Here is a 17,918-nt window from a genome sequence, read left to right as displayed (position 1 = left end):
TATAAACAAAAAACAATGCCTGCAAGATTCGAACAGACTAATGGTTTTATAAAGTATTACGCATATCTACAAAAACTGTTTATATAAATTAAAATAAAAATAACCAGCGTAATTAGAACTATAAGACTACGTATTAAGTACAATATAAAATAACAATTATGTAAATAAAAAGCAAACACTTATCGTTTTTTTCAGAGCCTATAACTCGCAGCTGTATTTTCTAAAGAGAGTCAGCGCCCTCTCCAACAAGAGATGTTCTGGCCAATACAAGAGTCACTGAACATATTGACTTCCTCTACATGTTTAGTGACAGAAGACGCTGGCAAATACATGAAGAAATTTCATTACCCCCTTGTCCAACAATGGTTTCATCCCACAGGTAACACCGAGCAGATTGCTTGTAGTTGGTGACAGAATACAGTTAAATTCAGAGTTCACAATGATCTTTTATAAAAAGCTATTCTGCTGTATAACAGTAGTGTTGGCAGACACTTCTGTAAATCAAAACAAAGAAAATAAATGTAGGGATGTTCTCTACTTTCTTTGTTTATTAATTCTCTTCTGTTCATAGCTAGATTCTGCTAAACCCAAATGAACTCTCTTTTCTTCTTCAATTTTAGGACCTTCTTCTAGAGTTGATGTTTTAATTAACCCCAGGGGCTCACATCTGGTGAGTATGGCTTGGCACACCCAGGGTCCTGAGCTGGATATCATCATTCTTTCTTTCTTGGCGATTCCTTTCTACTTCTCTTCTTGCTCTCTCTCTCTCTCTCTCTCTCTCTTGGAAATTTTTTTTGGCTGGTGCAGCATAAGCCTCGGGCCTCCTTGCACCATATGGATATTATTAATAATAATAATTCATGGTGTATTCAGTAGGTAAAAATGGTAGGTGGGACATGCTGTATGAAGTAATAAAATTTTTGGATATGGCATATATATGCAGCAAGAATATACCCAGCTGATCCGGAAGCCTCTCCTAGAGTCTAGGAGGCTTCTGGATCAGCTCTAGGACCTAGAGAAAAATAGTTTCGAGCCAAGAGCCTATAGTTTCAGCCCAGTGAAATATCTAGCAGCTGTCCTTAAACACTGATGATGATATATGATGACAATATGTGTATACTATATATATACCCCCCCCCCATATATATAAAATAAGTTTCCTTATTCAGGAGACCCTAGTGTCAAAATGGTTAGAGTTAGCGCTGTGAAAATCGGTGGGTATGTCATTCAGGGTATAGGGAAGCGATTTGTAGAAGAAAAAAAAATTTGTTCAAATTTCTGCCACCAGGGGGAAACGACGCTGCACATGTAAAAGTTGTCATTTACTTCAAGACACTGCTTATGCAAATGACATCCTGTTAGATAAAAAGCAGAAAGTCCTTTTCTTCCCTCCAGTCTTCACACCCCCTTTACTGTTGACTTTTACAGCATTTTCAGCCCTACGCGTCCAAATTTAACTACATCAAAATTTCCTGCCCGACCCATTTAGGCATATAGAAAATATTATTTCAGCATATAGCCCCTCGCAAGCATCTAAATTATTCCAACAAATGCTAATAACTAACCGCGAACAGCACTTTTTTTTTTAGGTTCTAGCCACTGAAATCCCAGGAAAGTAGGTGGCAGGACCCGCCAGAGTACTATATAGGTAACACCCGGCCGGCCTCCCCATGGCGAGGTATGGCAACGTCGGGTCCCATTAGGGCCCCGGCGACTAACAGGCCGGATGAACAAGGGCACAACATGCTACATACCACATGACCCATATACTTTTAAATACCTGGCTTGTCCGATACAGTGTACATATGCGGAGATGGGAGAAATCCCAGGAGCCGTTAGACCAAATATACCTATACCCATACCATGTCAATAACCATTCTGGCTCTTACAAAAAAAGTAACATGCTCTTTTAGTAAAACTGTTCTACCAGAATAATAGTAATACTAATGCAGCACTATATGATATTAGAAACTTAAAGGTTTGCGTAAAGGACCTATGACGTGAGTGGGCTTCAAAAACTAATAAAGAAATTTGAAGTGACCAGGGAGTTAGGTGTAATTCCAAGCAGGGGACGACCTTGTATCAGAATGGGGGTAGTGGATGAAGTGGCAGTTACGATGGCCTCCAGGTCAGAATGTGAAACACTACCAGTCATTAGTGCCAGAGGTGTGTCAAGAGACTTGAACCTTCTTTGGTCTACTGTACATAAAGTGCTTCGAATAATTTTACGCTGGTTCCCATACAAGATTCATGTAGTGCAAGAACTATTTGAACTACACTCTTGTGTTCAGCAACACGAATGGACATTACTCTACAATTTCTGGCTCGTATGGAATGAAACTTGACAGTACATTGGCTTGAATGAACTTGAGGTCTGATGAGGCACATTTCACTCTTCGTGGGGCTGTAAATGCATAAAACTGCAAAACTGCGAATATGGGGAACTTCTTGTCCATCTGCTGTGCATGAAAGACCACTACAAAGTCCATTATGTTACAATTTATAATCGGACTATTTTCTTTGAAGATCTACACCTCGTGGTCCTGTAAGGTGTGTGCTAACTAGTGCACGGTACTGTGATCTTCTGAGAGATCACATTATTCCTGCTCTGCGAGAAAGGCAGTGCTTGGAGACCGTAGTGTTCCTGCTCTGTTCAACATTCGGAAATGATCTAGAGACTTTCTGCAGTTCTGACCAGCCTGATCACTAGATCTCAGTCCTTGTGATTTCTGGCTATGGGGATACCTGAAGACAGTTTACCATGGCAGTATACAGATGCTTGTTGATTTGAAAGCAATCATTAAAGAGCATGTAGCCAACATCCTCAATGAGATGCTATGTGAAACTGTTGCATGCAGTCCTCCATTTTCAGAATGTAATCTCAAGTGAAGGAAAGCATATAGAACAATATCTGTAGATTTCTAAGTTCTGATATTAAAATCTAATCCTAAGTTAAGTATTCCATCTCATGTTTACAGTGCCAATTTCTCCCCTGCTTGTGGAAATTTGAACAAATTTTTTGTCTTTTACAGATCGCCTACCCCATACCCTAAATGACATACCCACCAATTTTCGCAGCGCTGTCTCTAACTATTTTGACACTAGGGTTTTCTGGATAGAAAAACTTATTTTTTAACCACCTGGTATATATGGAAAAATAATTTGGGACCTTTTGAGATATATATATAAATGAATGTACAAGGAGCCTGAAAAAAATCTTTTATGATTAAAAAAGTCTATAACTTTTTGATCTGATATGAAAAAATAGCTGTAGTTTGCAACATTACAAAGAGTAACTTGAAAAGTTGTTTTCCTCTAAATTTCATAGATAGTAGGCCATAAAACAAAATAGCTACTTTTAAAGGAAAGCACAATGTGTTTTGTGGCTTGCTGCTACAAATTTACAGATTCATGTTCGACATAATTATTGTTGGATGTTTAGTAAGGATCCTCAAAGTGCTCCAACCTTTTGTGTGTGAATGGAAAAGTTCAAGAAAAAGTTTACTACATGATAAAGGTAGGATGGCCTTGAACATTTGTTGAAGTTCAGAACATTTATAATGCATCATCAAACCCAAGAAAGGTTTAGGCAAAATGCTTGTCAGATGAACTATTGAGACTTGTGGAAGAGAAGAAAAATGCATGGGGTACATGTAAATTATCAGATGGCACAGAAGCCTACTATTACAGAAGTCTGTAATCAAGTAACAAAGGAGGTTAGGCAAGTGAAGGCAGATTATGAGAAATCTTTGACAAGGGATGCAAAAAATATAACAAAGACTTTACTTATGTAAACTATAGAAGGAAGGGGATCAATCAGATTGGTCCACTTGATATCGATGATTCAACTGTTGATGATCTTGCTCAGGTAGCTAACAAACAGAATGAGTATTTTGCATATAATTTCACATATGAGGAATTCTTTAGGCAAGGGGATGCCAGAAATTTATCAAACTTCTGGCATCCCCTTCCCTAAAGAATAAATAAAGAACTCTAACAGGAAGCTAAAGGATTTTATAATAACTGAGAGCAAAGTGGAGGAGAAATTGTTGAAGTTAAACATAAGAAAGGCACCTGAGGTGGATGGTATCTATCCAGTTACATTAAAGGAGGCAGAAAAGGAAGTAAGCAAACCCTTAGCCATGATTATGAGAGCATCCTTGGACAGGGGAGGTACCCATAGACTGGAGATGGGCAAATGTATCCCCAGTTCACAAAGGGGGGGGGATCAAAGGGTGACATGAGTAATTAGAGACCAGTCAGTTTAACTTCTGTTTTGGAGAAAATAATGGAGTCGCTAGTTAAAGAAGCACTGCAAAATCATCTGGACAAGACTGCAGTTATAGTTCAGACACAGCATGGGTTTGTTAAGGGGAAATGTTGTTTGATTGGATACTATGATTGGTCACAAAAGAATTAGATGCAAAAATTAATTTTGATATTGGATACCTGGATTTCAGAAAAGCCTTTGATACTGTTGTGCACATAAAATGCTGCTGCTAAGGGGAAGTCTTGTCTGGCTGCTTTGATTGGATACTATGATGTGGTCACAAAGGAACTGGATGCAAAAAATAATTTTAATTCATATACTTGTATTTTAGGAAAGCTTTTGATACTGTTGCAAATGGAAGACTACTATACAGATTGGAGCTGTATGACATTAAGGGCAAGTTGCTGCTATGTATAAAGGGATGGTTGAGTGGGAGAAGACATAGAGTGGTAAACAATGGATTCATGGACTAATGTTATTACTGGTGTCCCCCAGAAGTCCGTGTTGGGCCCATTGTTGTTTTCTATATTTATCAATGATATTGATGAAGGTATATCAGGCTTAATGTCTAAGTTTTCAAAAGATATGAAGGTTGGCAGGCTTGTTAAAGACACTAATGACAGTACCTACTGCAAAAGGATCTAGAAAAGTTGAGCAGATGGGCTGAGAGGTGGCAACTGAAGTTTAACATTGACAAATGTAAAGTGCTGCGTATGGGTAGTAGTAACCTCAGAGTAACGTATCAACTGTGTGGTACTACACTCAGGGTGGTAGAGAATGAAAAGGACCTGGGGGTCCTTTTCATTCTCTACCACCCACCCACCCACAAGGGGTACATAAATTTAAATTGGAAAAAAATGGGTGCAAGGCAGATGTGCAGTTGTTGTTGTTGTTATTTGGTTTTTAGGAGCATTAGCAATTAAAGCCATATTGCTCCAGGGATATGCAGCGGTCATTCCCCGACCTTTCCGCATCCTCCGTATTTGGTGGTCACGGGCTCGAACCCCGGTCTAATCAAGAAGTATGTGCTACGCACTGCTGCTCCTGCCCACCTGGCTACGGAGGCACCTCAGATGTGCAGAAATTTGCCTTCAGCCAGAAATTTTTGGAACAAACTTCTGTGTGGAAGTGGACAGTTTGAATAAATTTAAGAAAAGATTAGAGAGAACAGACAGATTAGGTGGGTAGTTCATTTTAATTTCTTTCTTTTTTTTTTCTGATGCTGTATAAACTTGCTTTCATGCATCATTTTGCCTCTATTAATACATGTATTTGTGTATGTCTGACTAATTGTAAACTTGCTGCAGTAGTTCAAGAAAGGTTTTAGCGACATCACTCTGAATGTGAGAATAATATTCCACAGTGGGGCAGATTTATGATTTGTACATAGTTGGCAGGTATTTGGAAGAAAAGTAGCTTTGAGAGAATGCTGTTGTTGTTGGTTGTTGGGTTTTATTGGCACATTAGCAACTAAGGCTATAATGTGTGCTTTGAGAGAAAAGAGAGGCTATATTTGTGATATGCTTATTCTGAGAAGGGGTAGTTCAATGTATCTTCCATTAGCAAAATGGAATCTTGTTTAGAAATCTGGGTATTGCTGAAGATATGTTGTTGAGCATATGAGCAAACTATTTTATTTCTTATTTTTCTCCAACAAATAAGATAAGACTGGGTTTTAGAACGATTGAAGTTAACTGAATTTTCTTTTTTCACACTATCTGGAACATAGCATTTAAGAAACCTAGGCTGGATATTTGAAAAGTTGTAGCTGTTTGTGCAGAGCATAGTTTGGAAAATGATAAAGTGGAATGTGGTGTATTGTCGTCTGCAAAACTATGGATAAGCTTTCCAGTAAACTGGAAGGACATTTAATTTAGGGGGGGAAATGTGAGTGAATGAATAGAGCCTTAGGAAACTCCAGCATTAGATGAGAGGCTTGAAAACTTGATGCCACCTAATCTGCAGGTGGCATCAGTCAGATGATGAGGGGCCACAGTATTGTGTTAATTAGGTGCTTGTTAAAGAAAGTGTATAAAAACTCCATAGAAAGTCTTGAAGTGTGTGCTATCCATTTTGTCAAAACCAACGATAATGCTCATCTGACTGCACGTGAAATAAGCTATTTATTGTTTCTGTATAGAATAATAGACCACTTATTCTGCACCATGATATTGTGCACCACGCACCAATCTTCAATGAGTAAACAGGTTTCTGTTTAAATTGGCATAGATTCTTTATGTCTCAATTCTTGTGTTCTGACCATTTATATAGCCATTTAACTTTAAGCTTCTAACATTGTATCTGATAGATGCCACTTTTTACAATTTTTCTGTTACTTTTTTAAATTTAAACACAAATCCTCCTATGTACCTTTGCCGACCAATATTCTCTAACTGATTATATAGTATTTTTATTTATTTATTTTTTTTTTTTTCACTATACTATGAATTACAAGAAATTAATTTTTTTGTTTGGCATTTAACAGATCGGACAACCAAAATCATCCATCTTTCTTATAAATAGTGCCCATTTCCACATGGCATATGTGAGATGCCAGCAAGGTCTGTTTAATGTTGTTGTTATTATTATTAGCTATATGGTGCAAGGAAGCCTGAGGCTTATGCTGCACCAGCCAAAAAAAAAAAATTTCTGAATTACTGAGAGAGAGAGAGAGAGAGAGAGAGAGAGAGAGAGAGAGACAGAAATAGAAGGGAATCACCAAGAAAGAGAAAAATGATGATATCCAGCTCAGGACCCTGGTTGTGCCAAGCCCATACTCACCAGATGTCAGTCGCTGGGAGGGATTTTTTTTGTTGTAGAGCTTGTTTCACTGGCTAAATGCATACAGTTGACAGAAATACAGAAGTTCAAGTTGCATCTGTCAGATGCCATGCAAGCATCTTTGTTCAGGAAGATGAGTAACCATAAATACTTAAAAATGCAATAAAAACTTTATTATTATTATTATTATTATTGCTCTTATATTATTTCTCCCTGATTGGGGGTTCCACCTTGTGACGGGTATTGCTACCAAGTACACAAGGTGATTGTTGTTATGTCTGGTGTTATCATTGGTTGAGGAACTCTGACTATCCTACAGGTGTTCAGGATTGTGGCTTTCTGGAGTTTCTTGTAATAATAATAATACAATACAATACAATTTTATCCATTTTATTCTCTACATGATCAGAATTTCCAGAATTGCAAATGCCTAACTGTGGAAGAAGTTTTAAATCATTGTTACCTTGGGTTACGGATTGACTACAGTCTAAGTCGGGCAATGCATATAACAAATTTGTACAAAAAAATGAGATTTTATGTGTACTTTTTTTACTACATTAAGAATAAGTTAAATCTTAGAACAAAAGTTACGTTATATTATGCATTAGTGGACTCCCAACTCAATTATTTAGTAAATGTATGGGCACAAGCAAATATAACAGAAATAAGGGTAATAAACAACTTAATTAACAGGATTTTGAAACTTTTAATGGGGGCAAACTCTTGGAATGACCTGAATAAGAGAAGGCAATTTTTGTTAAAATACAAAATACTGTATCCAGTTCAAAAACTGAAGTTAAATTTATTCTTGAAAAATCTTAACACTATTTATGAAGAATCAAATCTGCAAACGAATGGCACACATAATTTAAGGAACCCAAAAGCAATTACTTTGCCTCACTCTAGGGTACTAAATAGATTTGGAGATAGGCACACAATGAATATAATAAACAACTTGCTGGCTAGTGTTGATTTCAGGCTCAGGAGAAGTTATCCCATCTCCAAATTAAAATTTCTAATGAGAAAATTCTTGATACTCAATGATACAGTGGATTAAAATTGCTATACAGATAAATTACTATCTCTGTTTACAGTGTGGAATGTACTATGAGTTGTGACTTCATTGTCTTTTCTGGTAGTAAAAGAATTTGTATACAAAACTGTTGTAAATGAAGAATTTCAACTTGTCAAGAAATTCACTTTTCTTAACAAGTTCATTTATTGTAAACATATTCTCTTGATAAATAAATTGTATTGTATTGTATTGTATCCAGAGAATAATAATAATAATAATAATACAATACAATACAATACAATTTTATTTATCAAGAGAATTCGTTTACAATAAATTGCAATACAATTATTACAAATAATAATAATAATAATAATAATAATAATAATAATAATAATAATAATTGTTATTATTATTATATTATTTCTCCTTGATTGGAGGTTCCACCTTGTAACAGGTATTGCTACCAAGTACACAGGGTGGTTGTTGTTACGTCTGGTGTTACTGTTGGTTGAGGAACTCTCTGACTATTCTACAGGTGTTCAGGATTGCGACTTTCTGGAGTTCTTTGTAGGTGTTCACTGGGAGACCTATTGCTACTAGGCTGTTATGTAGGGGCTTTAGCACCATACCTGTGGTTGACGCGATGATTGGGATGGTCGTTACTTGTTGCATATGCCACATTTCTTTGATCTCCTGTCTTACGTTCGTGCACTTCCTGATTTTTTCCACATGGGTTTTCTGGAGGTTGCCAGTGTTGGGTCCCGCTTCTTGTAGGCTTGCTCCATAACCACGGCATCTATGGTTAATTGCTCTTTGCATCCTTTCTGCTGTTTGGCCATTATGTTCTGGCTCTCCAAGTGGTCTGATATCTTCCTGGTTATGCAGCTGGTCAGGATCTTGTACATTGTTGGGAGGCAGGTGATTGGCCTATATTTTGTCGGGTTTCTTGTATCTTCGTCTTTAGGCTTCAGATATGTGATTCCTTCAGTAAGAAACTTCCGGATTATCTCTGGGGTGCCTTATCATTCGGGTGAACTGTTCTGCCAGGTGCGCAGTGTGTGCAAGTGAGCTTCTTGTACCAGTAGTTGTGGAGGTTATCTATTCCTGGAGTTCACCAATTGTGAGAGTTCTTGATCGTCTGTTTTACTTCTTCTTTTGGCGCCTCCGTAGCCAGGTGGGCAGGAGCAGCAGTGCATAGCACACACTTCTTGATTAAACTGGGATTCGAGCCCGTGACCACCAAATACGGAGGATGCGGAAAGGTCAGGGAATGACCACTGCATATCCCCGGAGCAATATGGCCTTAGTTGCTAATGCTCCTAAAAACCAAATAACAAACGAACAAACAAACTTCTTTCCGAATCTCCCGCCCTCTCATTTCTTGTACGTCCTTGGTTTTCTTGTGTTCTAGTTCTATTCAGGTGGTTTGGCTGTTATGTCTTACTTCCCTGCTCCATATGTTTCCTCAGACCTCCTCAATCATCTTTTTCTCGGGTGGTCCATTCCCTTCTTTCCCATCTTCTCCGAGATTCCTCTAGAAGCCTCTTTGGTCCTCATTGAAGATTCGGTTGTTTATTTTCCTCTGTGAGCTCTCCTTGTACTGACGTAGTCTCTTGCTGAGTGCAAGGAGGTTCTGCTTCAATGTGTTCAAGTACTCTCCTATTCTCTGATTTTTTTGTCTCATGTTTGCTTTGGATGCTGTCTCTCTTGAGGATGCTCTTCACTTTTCAGTTAATTTCTTACTCCTATTTCCCCGTTGGTACTGGGTCAATTTGCCTATCTTGACTCTTAATTCTTCTATCTTCTGCTGAAGTCTTCTTTCCCAAGCTGGTGGTTCCTTCTGTTTTCGGTTCTTCTGCTGTTGGTCTCTCGCTTCTCTTCCATTAATCCTCGTGGCTACTACTGCAGCACTACTGCTGCTACTGACTGTTGGTCTCTCGCTTCTCTTCCATTAATCCTCGTGGCTACTACTGCAGCACTACTGCTGCTACTGACTGTTGGTCTCTCGCTTCTCTTCCATTAATCCTCGTGGCTGCTACTGCAGCACAATACATTGCTGTCTGGATGGCCTCCAGTGTTGCACCATTGCTGTTGGGGTAATGTGGTTATGTGCCAATTCAGATGGTCTTGGCTCTCCACAAAGTTCTTTTTGGCCTCTGCTTCAGTATCACATGAGTCTTTGTGGGGTCCATTCCTTCAAATTCTGTTAGGGCCTTCTTCCACTTGTCTTTTATTCTGGATATCAGGACCTTGTCTCTTTCCACTTCAGCTGCTATGGGTTGTATTTCTTCTTGCTCTTCCTCCTCTGGTTCTGTGGTGGTATGTTCCTCCTCTGGTTTTGTATTCTTTATCCTTTGTAGTTGATCGCTCACGTCTTGCTTGATTTTTTTCAAGATTGCAGGAGCTATCAGGTTCTTTGTGACGATGGTCCTTCTCTGGTCCGCTATTCGCTGTTTGATGACCTGAATATCCGGGAATTGTTCCAGCCACTTGGTATGTAGTCTCGCCCTGTAAGTTGTCATATCGCTCTCCAGCTTTGTTATTTCGTAGTATGCTTGCATGATGTACGTATTCATTTCAATGCTCCACTTCATGCATTGGCGTTTTCTCTCTTCCTGGGTGGTCGCTAGTGCAGTTGTACAGGAAGCACTTCCAGTTGGTGGGACTGGATGGTCTTGCCCTTCTCTTGTGGTAGCCATACAGGGGACAGCACCACTCACTCCACTGTTTTCCTCGGGAGACCTTCTCTGATTTTTCGAACCAACCCCTCTGCCTAAGGCCTGAATGCGAGTGACTTTATCCTGCACCACACTTGATGCAGTATGATTAATATTTCTCTGTAACATTATCCATCTATGGAGGTGAACCTGTTTAGCTTCGGCTTATGTCTAGTGGTAGTTCTTGGGATTGATGCTAGATGGTGCCACAATCTGCCTTAGCCGCCATTCCGACCTTGGGGTAGATAGGTCTCTTGGAGCAACCTTCACGATGGTTATTTATTTATTAATTTTTATTACTATTAATTTATTTATTATTTATTATTATATACAATACAAATTTATTTGTATTGTATTATTATTATTCTTTTATTATTATTATTCTTTTATCATTCTTATTATTCTATATTATTATTATTATTCTAATTTATTACTATTGCTATACCGATCTACCAACATGATGGAGCCGCTTCCGCCAAGGCGGTACTCGAACCTGTGTCCATCAGGCTGGTAGTCCAGTGTCATAACCACTGGGCCATCAAGCCAGTTATTATTATTATTTGTTTCTCTTGTTTGTTTTTTGTTTGATGTTTTAAGTATCTGAGTTTATCATATTTTAATTTGATAAACTCAGTTACTGAATTGAATGGAAATTTATTTTCCATTCAATGAAAAGGCTAAAAATAATTTTTTTTTATAATTGAAACAAAGGAAGGTATTTTAGATGCCACATGAGTATATTTGTTCCATTTAGGTGTGCAATTAATGGAGAGTTAATGAGTTAATGGAAATAGGCTCCAAGTAATGGAGAGTTAGTGAGTTAATAAAATGGAACTCATGTGGCATCGGAAAAATAAATGATATTATTGTTTTGATGTCTTCATGCACAGCACCTGTACACAAAAAATTAGACTTTTAATTGCTCTAATGTGCAGAAGTCTTGCCTATGTACATTAGAGCAATTATGCCAAATGTCATACTGATTTCTGAAGGGAGTACACAAATATTGCTGTGGTTTTCCATCCTCACTGTAATTACAGAAGAACAAATTCCTTTTGTTATCAGAAATGCTTCCACTCTTTCCAAGTGATAAAGTGAAGAACCACCATCTTGTTGGGGGCCTTCACATTTTCAAATTTCCAAATGAAGTTTTCATAGCAATGTTGCAGAGATTGTCACCAAATAAGTTTCCATGATAAAAACTTATGTAGGAACACCATCTCACCGTAAAACAAAAAAACATACTATTGACACAACACAGGTTAACTTATTATGTTCTTGTTCTGTGCAGTTATATCATCATATATATTAATGATAAACATCAATATAAATTGATGCCTATCATTAATATCACCTTCTTGCTAATCGGAATGATGTTTATTGCACTGCATTTTATCCTGTAGCTGTGTGCAGTATATGCTTTTTTGTTTTGATATGTGCAACTGTATGGCATCCCAGAGTTGACTTGGTGCATTATAGCCTCAGACCCTGATGCATCATAAAACTCTTAAACAAACAAACAAGCATCCTGAAGATTTGTGGTATGAACTACATAAAATCTTGGCATGCTGTTTTAGTAGTTGGATAAGAGGTTGGTTTATCAAATTTCACAAGGTGTTAATAGTTTAGGCTTATTAGTAACATAAGGAGTATGTATAATGTTGTATACTTTTGAGACACTTGAGTGTAGTTGTTGCAAATTCTCACTATTATTCTTGTAGAGAGAGAGAGAGAGAGAGAATGCTATACAATTAATAATATAATATGAGTTAATTTTTTTATTTAAAAAATATATTAAACTGTTTGTCTCATTGTTTGAATTTAATTTTTTGTAGCACGCTGAAGAATTATCCAAAAAGTGGAACTCTTTGCCTGCAGATCAACATATTCCTCTTCATCAGTATATGGTAGCTTTATGCATAAAGGTTTCTACCCAGATACTTGTAGGAGACTATTTCTGCATTCATGAAAATATTCTTGACTTTAGTCGTAACTTTGAGATTGTAAGTAATATCACTGCCAATTAAAAAAACTTTTTACATCTACTTTAATTCGGTAGATAAGTTGTGAAAATGTGTATAAGCATATGCATGTGAATGCCCTATGAAACCTGTAGTATTAGTAGGAAGGTGGCCGTTTTGTAAATATTGTTTAGGAATTGGGTTTTGTGTGCAGTTAAGAAATTTCTAGTCTAGTTTCCTTTAGCCATATAGATCATTTTACAAAAGATACTATGGTCAAAATCAAAGTTTTTTCTCATAAATTTACTGACTACTATGGAGTTTCATCCTTCTTCAACAACAGATTCTTGAATAAGTTGAACCCATACGTCATATTTTTATGTAAACTCATAAAAATAAAAAAATAATAAAAAAGGAAATGAAATAAACTAAATTCATTATATTTCTATGCATAAACATGAATATTACAACAGTCTTAAGTGCTGTCTGCTAATTACAGCAATTTTTAATCCATGGAAGATTTTGTACATGCTGTTGACTTTCTTAGTTCAGCAAGTGTCTCCCTTAATTTTTTAACTTGTCTATCATTCGGACAATGTTAGACAAGTATAAAATATCTTAAAATGAAATTCCTGATAAAGTCTGAATTCTTTTATGACCTTTCTTTCAAGGATTTTCTTCTCTTCTAGTGATTAAATTAATTAACTAAAAGGCATATAACTTTTTCCTGATACATTGAGTGAACTCAAAAATTATGTTACATTCCATCAGTTATGCATTGGAATTGTTGTTTGGCATTTAAATGGTTATCCAAGTTTCTCTTCTTTGAAATTCTTAGTTTAAGCATACATACATTTAGGCTTTCAGTGGAACTGTGTATTGCATATGTAATGCACTCTTCTAAACTTTATTACTTTCCTTTCAATAGCTAATACTCATAAATTATTTGCTTAGCAAACTATTGCTGTTATTCTAATAACTTAAGAATTTGCAGATAAAGGAACCATTAGGTGGCAGTGATCACAGTGTACTGATGTGGGATTTACTTAAAGATATAATTACCATCAGGGGTAAAGGAAAGGGTTTTTGCTTGCATAAAGGTGACTATAGTGGTCTCAGACAGTTTTTAAATTCTGTACAGTGGGACCAACTGATGATGTTACCAACAGAAAATTCTAAGTGGGAAGCATTCAAGGAATTAATGGTGGAAGCTACTAAATGTTTCATACCTATTAAGAAATATTATTCAAGGTTTAGGCCTAAATGGTTGTCAAATGAACTAATGAGACTCATGGCAGAGAATAAAAATGCATGGGATGCATATAAATTATCAGGCTACATAGAAGCCTATGATATACATAAGCTAGTCTGTAATCAAGTCACAAAGGAGGTTAAGCAGGCGAAGGCAGATTATGAGAAATCTTTGGCAAAGGATGCTAAGAAAAACAGCAAGGATTTCTTTACTTATATAAACTCTAAAAGGAAGGGGATGAATCTGATTGGTCCACTTGACATCGATGGTTCGACTGTTGATGATCCTGCTCAGATAGCAAACAAACTGAATGAGTATTTTGCATCTACATTCACACATGAAGAGTTATTAAGGTTTGAAAATGCTACAAGGTTATCAAATTGTAAAAGGATGCTTAACGATTTTGTAATAACTGAGAACAAAGTGAAGGAGAAATTGTTGAAGTTAAACATAAGAAAGGCACCTGGGGTGGATGGGATCTATCCAGTTATATTAAAGGAGGTGGCAAAGGAAGTAAGCAAACCCTTAGCCATAATTATGAGAGCATCCTTGGACTCAGGGGAGGTTCCCACGGACTGGAGATATGCAAATATGTCCCCAATTCACAAAGGGAATCGAAGGGTGACACGAGTAATTACAGACCAGTTAGTTTAACTAACTTCTGTTCCGGATAAAATAATGGAGTCACTGGTTAAAGATGCATTGCAGGATCATATAGACAAGACTGCAGCAATAATTCAGACACAGCATGGGTTTGTTAAGGGAAAGTCTTGTCTGACAAATTTGATTTGTTATTATGATGTGGTTACAAAGGAACTAGATGCAAAAAATAATTTTGATGTCATATACTTGGATTTCAGGAAAGCTTTTGACACTTGCGCATGGAAGACTACTGTACAAATTGGAGCAGAATGGTATTAAGGGTAAATTGCTAAAATGGATAAAAGGATGGTTGAATGGGAGAAGACAGAGGGTGGTAATCAGCGAGTGCTGCTCTTAATGGACTAATGTTATTAGTGGAGTCCCACAGGGTTCGGTGTTGGGTCCACTGTTGTTTTGTATATTTATCAATGATATTGATGAAGGTATATCAGGCTTAGTATCAAAGTTTGCAGATGATACAAAGGTTGGCAGGGTTGTTAATGACAGTAATGGCAGTGTGTTACTGCAACAGGATCTAGAAAATTTGGGCAGATGGGCTGAGACGTGGCAACTGAAGTTTAACATTGAAAAATGCAAAGTACTGCATATGGGTAGAAGTAACCCCAGAGAAATGTACCAACTGTGTGGTACTACGCTTAAGATGGTAGAAAATGAAAAAGAACTGGGAGTAATTGTGCAGTCAGATATGAAGTTTTCTGAGCAATGCAGACAGGCTGCCAGGGCAGGTCATGGGGTGTTGTGAATGATATACAGGAATTTTGTTAGCAAGAAATAGGAGGTGATTGTGTCCCTCTGTATAAGGCAATGGTCAGGCCACACCTTGAATACTGCGTGCAGGTCTGGAGGCCTCATTTTAGGAAGGAAGGATGTAGATTTGCTTGAGCATGTACAGAGAAGGGCAACAAGATTGGTGAGGGTAATGAAGGGATCCTCTTACCAGGAGAGGCTTAAGTTCTGCAAATTGCAGCAGCTGGAGACTAGGCCTGCGAGGTCATCTGATTGAAGTGTATAAGGCCTTGAATGGGTTGAGCACGCTGAATTCTGATGGGATTCTTCCACTTGTTCAGATTATGAACCTAAAGGGGCATAAATTGAAATTGGGGAAGGACAGATGTAGAATAGATGTGCGGAAATTTGCCATTAGCCAGCGGGTGGTTAATTGCTGGAACAAACTTTTATCTGTCGTTGTGGAAATTGATAGGTTAAATAAAGTTAAGGAGGAACTGGACAAATATTTAGAGGGGATTGTTGTGTAATTTTTTTTTTTTTTTTTTTGGCTGATGGTGCATACGCTTGCTTTCTTGCATCACATGTTACTACTACTACTAACTGCCATTCTTAGTCACTTTTATCAATATTGTTACCTACATTAGCACACTACCTAATGCAATATGAATTGCTCGTTATTAGCATGAACAATGTACTTTACCTGGCCTTCATTGATTATCATGGTAATCAATATAAGTTACCAGAATAAGTAATTCTGGTAATATATATGCTGCCCATGCATTTTTCTTCTTTGCCACAAGTCTCGTCAGTTCATCCAAAATCCATTTAGGTCTAAGCCTGGAATGGTATTTTTTAGTTTGTATGACAAGCCTAGTAGCATCTACAGTTACTTCCCTGAATACTTCCAATTTAGAATTTGCTGTTGGTAACATCATCAGATGGTCCCACTGTATAGAATTTAAAAACTGAGACTGCTGTAGTCACCCTTATGAAACAAAAGCCCTTCCCTTTACCATTGACAGTAGCTATGTCTTTAAGTAAATCTTAATGCATGAAGAATTGCTGCTGATAATCAGATCAAGAGTACTGCTTCCTCGTATTGCCTCTCTAACATAGTGCTGTAGAAAAGCAGTCATCTAATAAATCCACTAGTGTTTTGTTAGTATGTGATGTGATTGAAAAACCCAAAAGTTCCAGTCAGCAGCTGAAAAGTTAAAATCTCCCATTATAAGACATTCTTATTTATAGGCCCACTATTTCTCTGTATAGTTGCTTGTTATACTCATCACAATCATTAGGCCTATAACTCTTGATTTTGCTTTGCAGGCTGCTGCTTTTTCCAATAGAAGCAGTGCAAGAATGACTTTCACCTCTGTCTGCAGCTCTACTTAATTTATTAGTCTGTATATCCTCCCCCACATGAATTGTTGAGGAGGCTTCCATCCTGCAGTGGGTTGATAATGGCTGCACTTTACTTTTTTTTTTTATATCCCCCCCCCAAGCTGTCAATATTCCGACTCACTTAACACTGCCTCAATAGCATTGGCAAATATTCTCGCACCCCTTCTATTTAAGTTTATCCCATTTCTATATAAACAGTCTTTCTTGTTAACAAGCACAGTCCACAGTGAGAAAAATTATACCCATGATTCTTGCAGTCACTCCAGAGTCGAATTGATTGACAAGGTTCTCATCATGCTCCTTCCTATCGTGTCTTGTTAAGGTAGCAAACACTTTCAAATTTAATCCCATCTCATGACTTTTTCCCATTATTGTCCTGTACTTAAGTTCTCAGATCTTCTACTCTTAATATCATTATGCCATGTGCAATATCACTTTTAGTGCCTTTAAATGATGATATCTGCTCTACAATGTCATCTACTTTTACCTCTGCAAGACGTACCCATTTCCTATTCTACCTATTCTTTTTGCACAATATATTTCCCATTTCTCTGACAGTAGTCACCAATAATAACTACCATCTGTGGGACCAGTGCATTCTGCCTTGAAGAATGCTACTGTGTTGTCTGATGCACAAGTGAGGGCTCTGGCATTGAAGCATTGGGTTGGGTATTTGAGAGCTTGATGTTCCTCAAATTTAATTTTTTCGTGGGCATCCGTCCTGTTCTTCAAACTCTCATTAATGCCCATCAGAATACTGAGTTCATGTCTAATTACTCCATACTCTGCACTGAGTAGACACAAAGACATCCCCGTGGCTGTATCATGTCCCATTCCACTTAAGTGTGCAAACATTGCACAAGTAGAACATTTCATAAGGCCATGTTTCGTAGAACTGACTCTTTAGTTCTCCCCTAAGCCACAGCACCTCAGCTACTTTGAGTCTGTTGCTTTCATGCTCTAGTTTAAGGTATGATTTCACTTTAACTTGAAAATACTACACTAAACTGATAGATACCTAAATTGAATAATATGCATTATGCTATTAGTTTTATGTTATATGTATTATGCTATACCATTACATTCACACAGTTTTAAATTAGTGGATCTAAATGGATGTCAGATGAAC

The 17,918-nt window shown here is 37.4% G+C and overlaps 1 protein-coding gene across 1 annotated transcript in view; it reads left to right on the top strand.

Moving 5' to 3' along the window:
- The window catches only part of LOC150090935 (cytochrome P450 20A1-like), a 197,488-nt gene that overhangs the window by 73,425 nt on the left and 106,145 nt on the right, over nt 1–17,918 (top strand). The window contains exon 5 of the mRNA XM_090380742.1: nt 12,619–12,786. Coding sequence (XP_090236868.1) covers nt 12,619–12,786 — 168 coding nt within the window. The remainder of the gene's footprint in view (nt 1–12,618; nt 12,787–17,918) is intronic.

Source organism: Mastigoproctus giganteus, chromosome 1 (genome assembly GCF_048544385.1).
Source record: "Mastigoproctus giganteus isolate SK-2022 chromosome 1, ASM4854438v1, whole genome shotgun sequence".
NCBI classification, from domain to species: Eukaryota; Metazoa; Arthropoda; class Arachnida; order Uropygi; family Thelyphonidae; genus Mastigoproctus; species Mastigoproctus giganteus.
The sequence above is the reverse complement of the archived record's forward strand: the minus strand, read 5'-3'. Positions and strand labels throughout refer to the sequence as shown.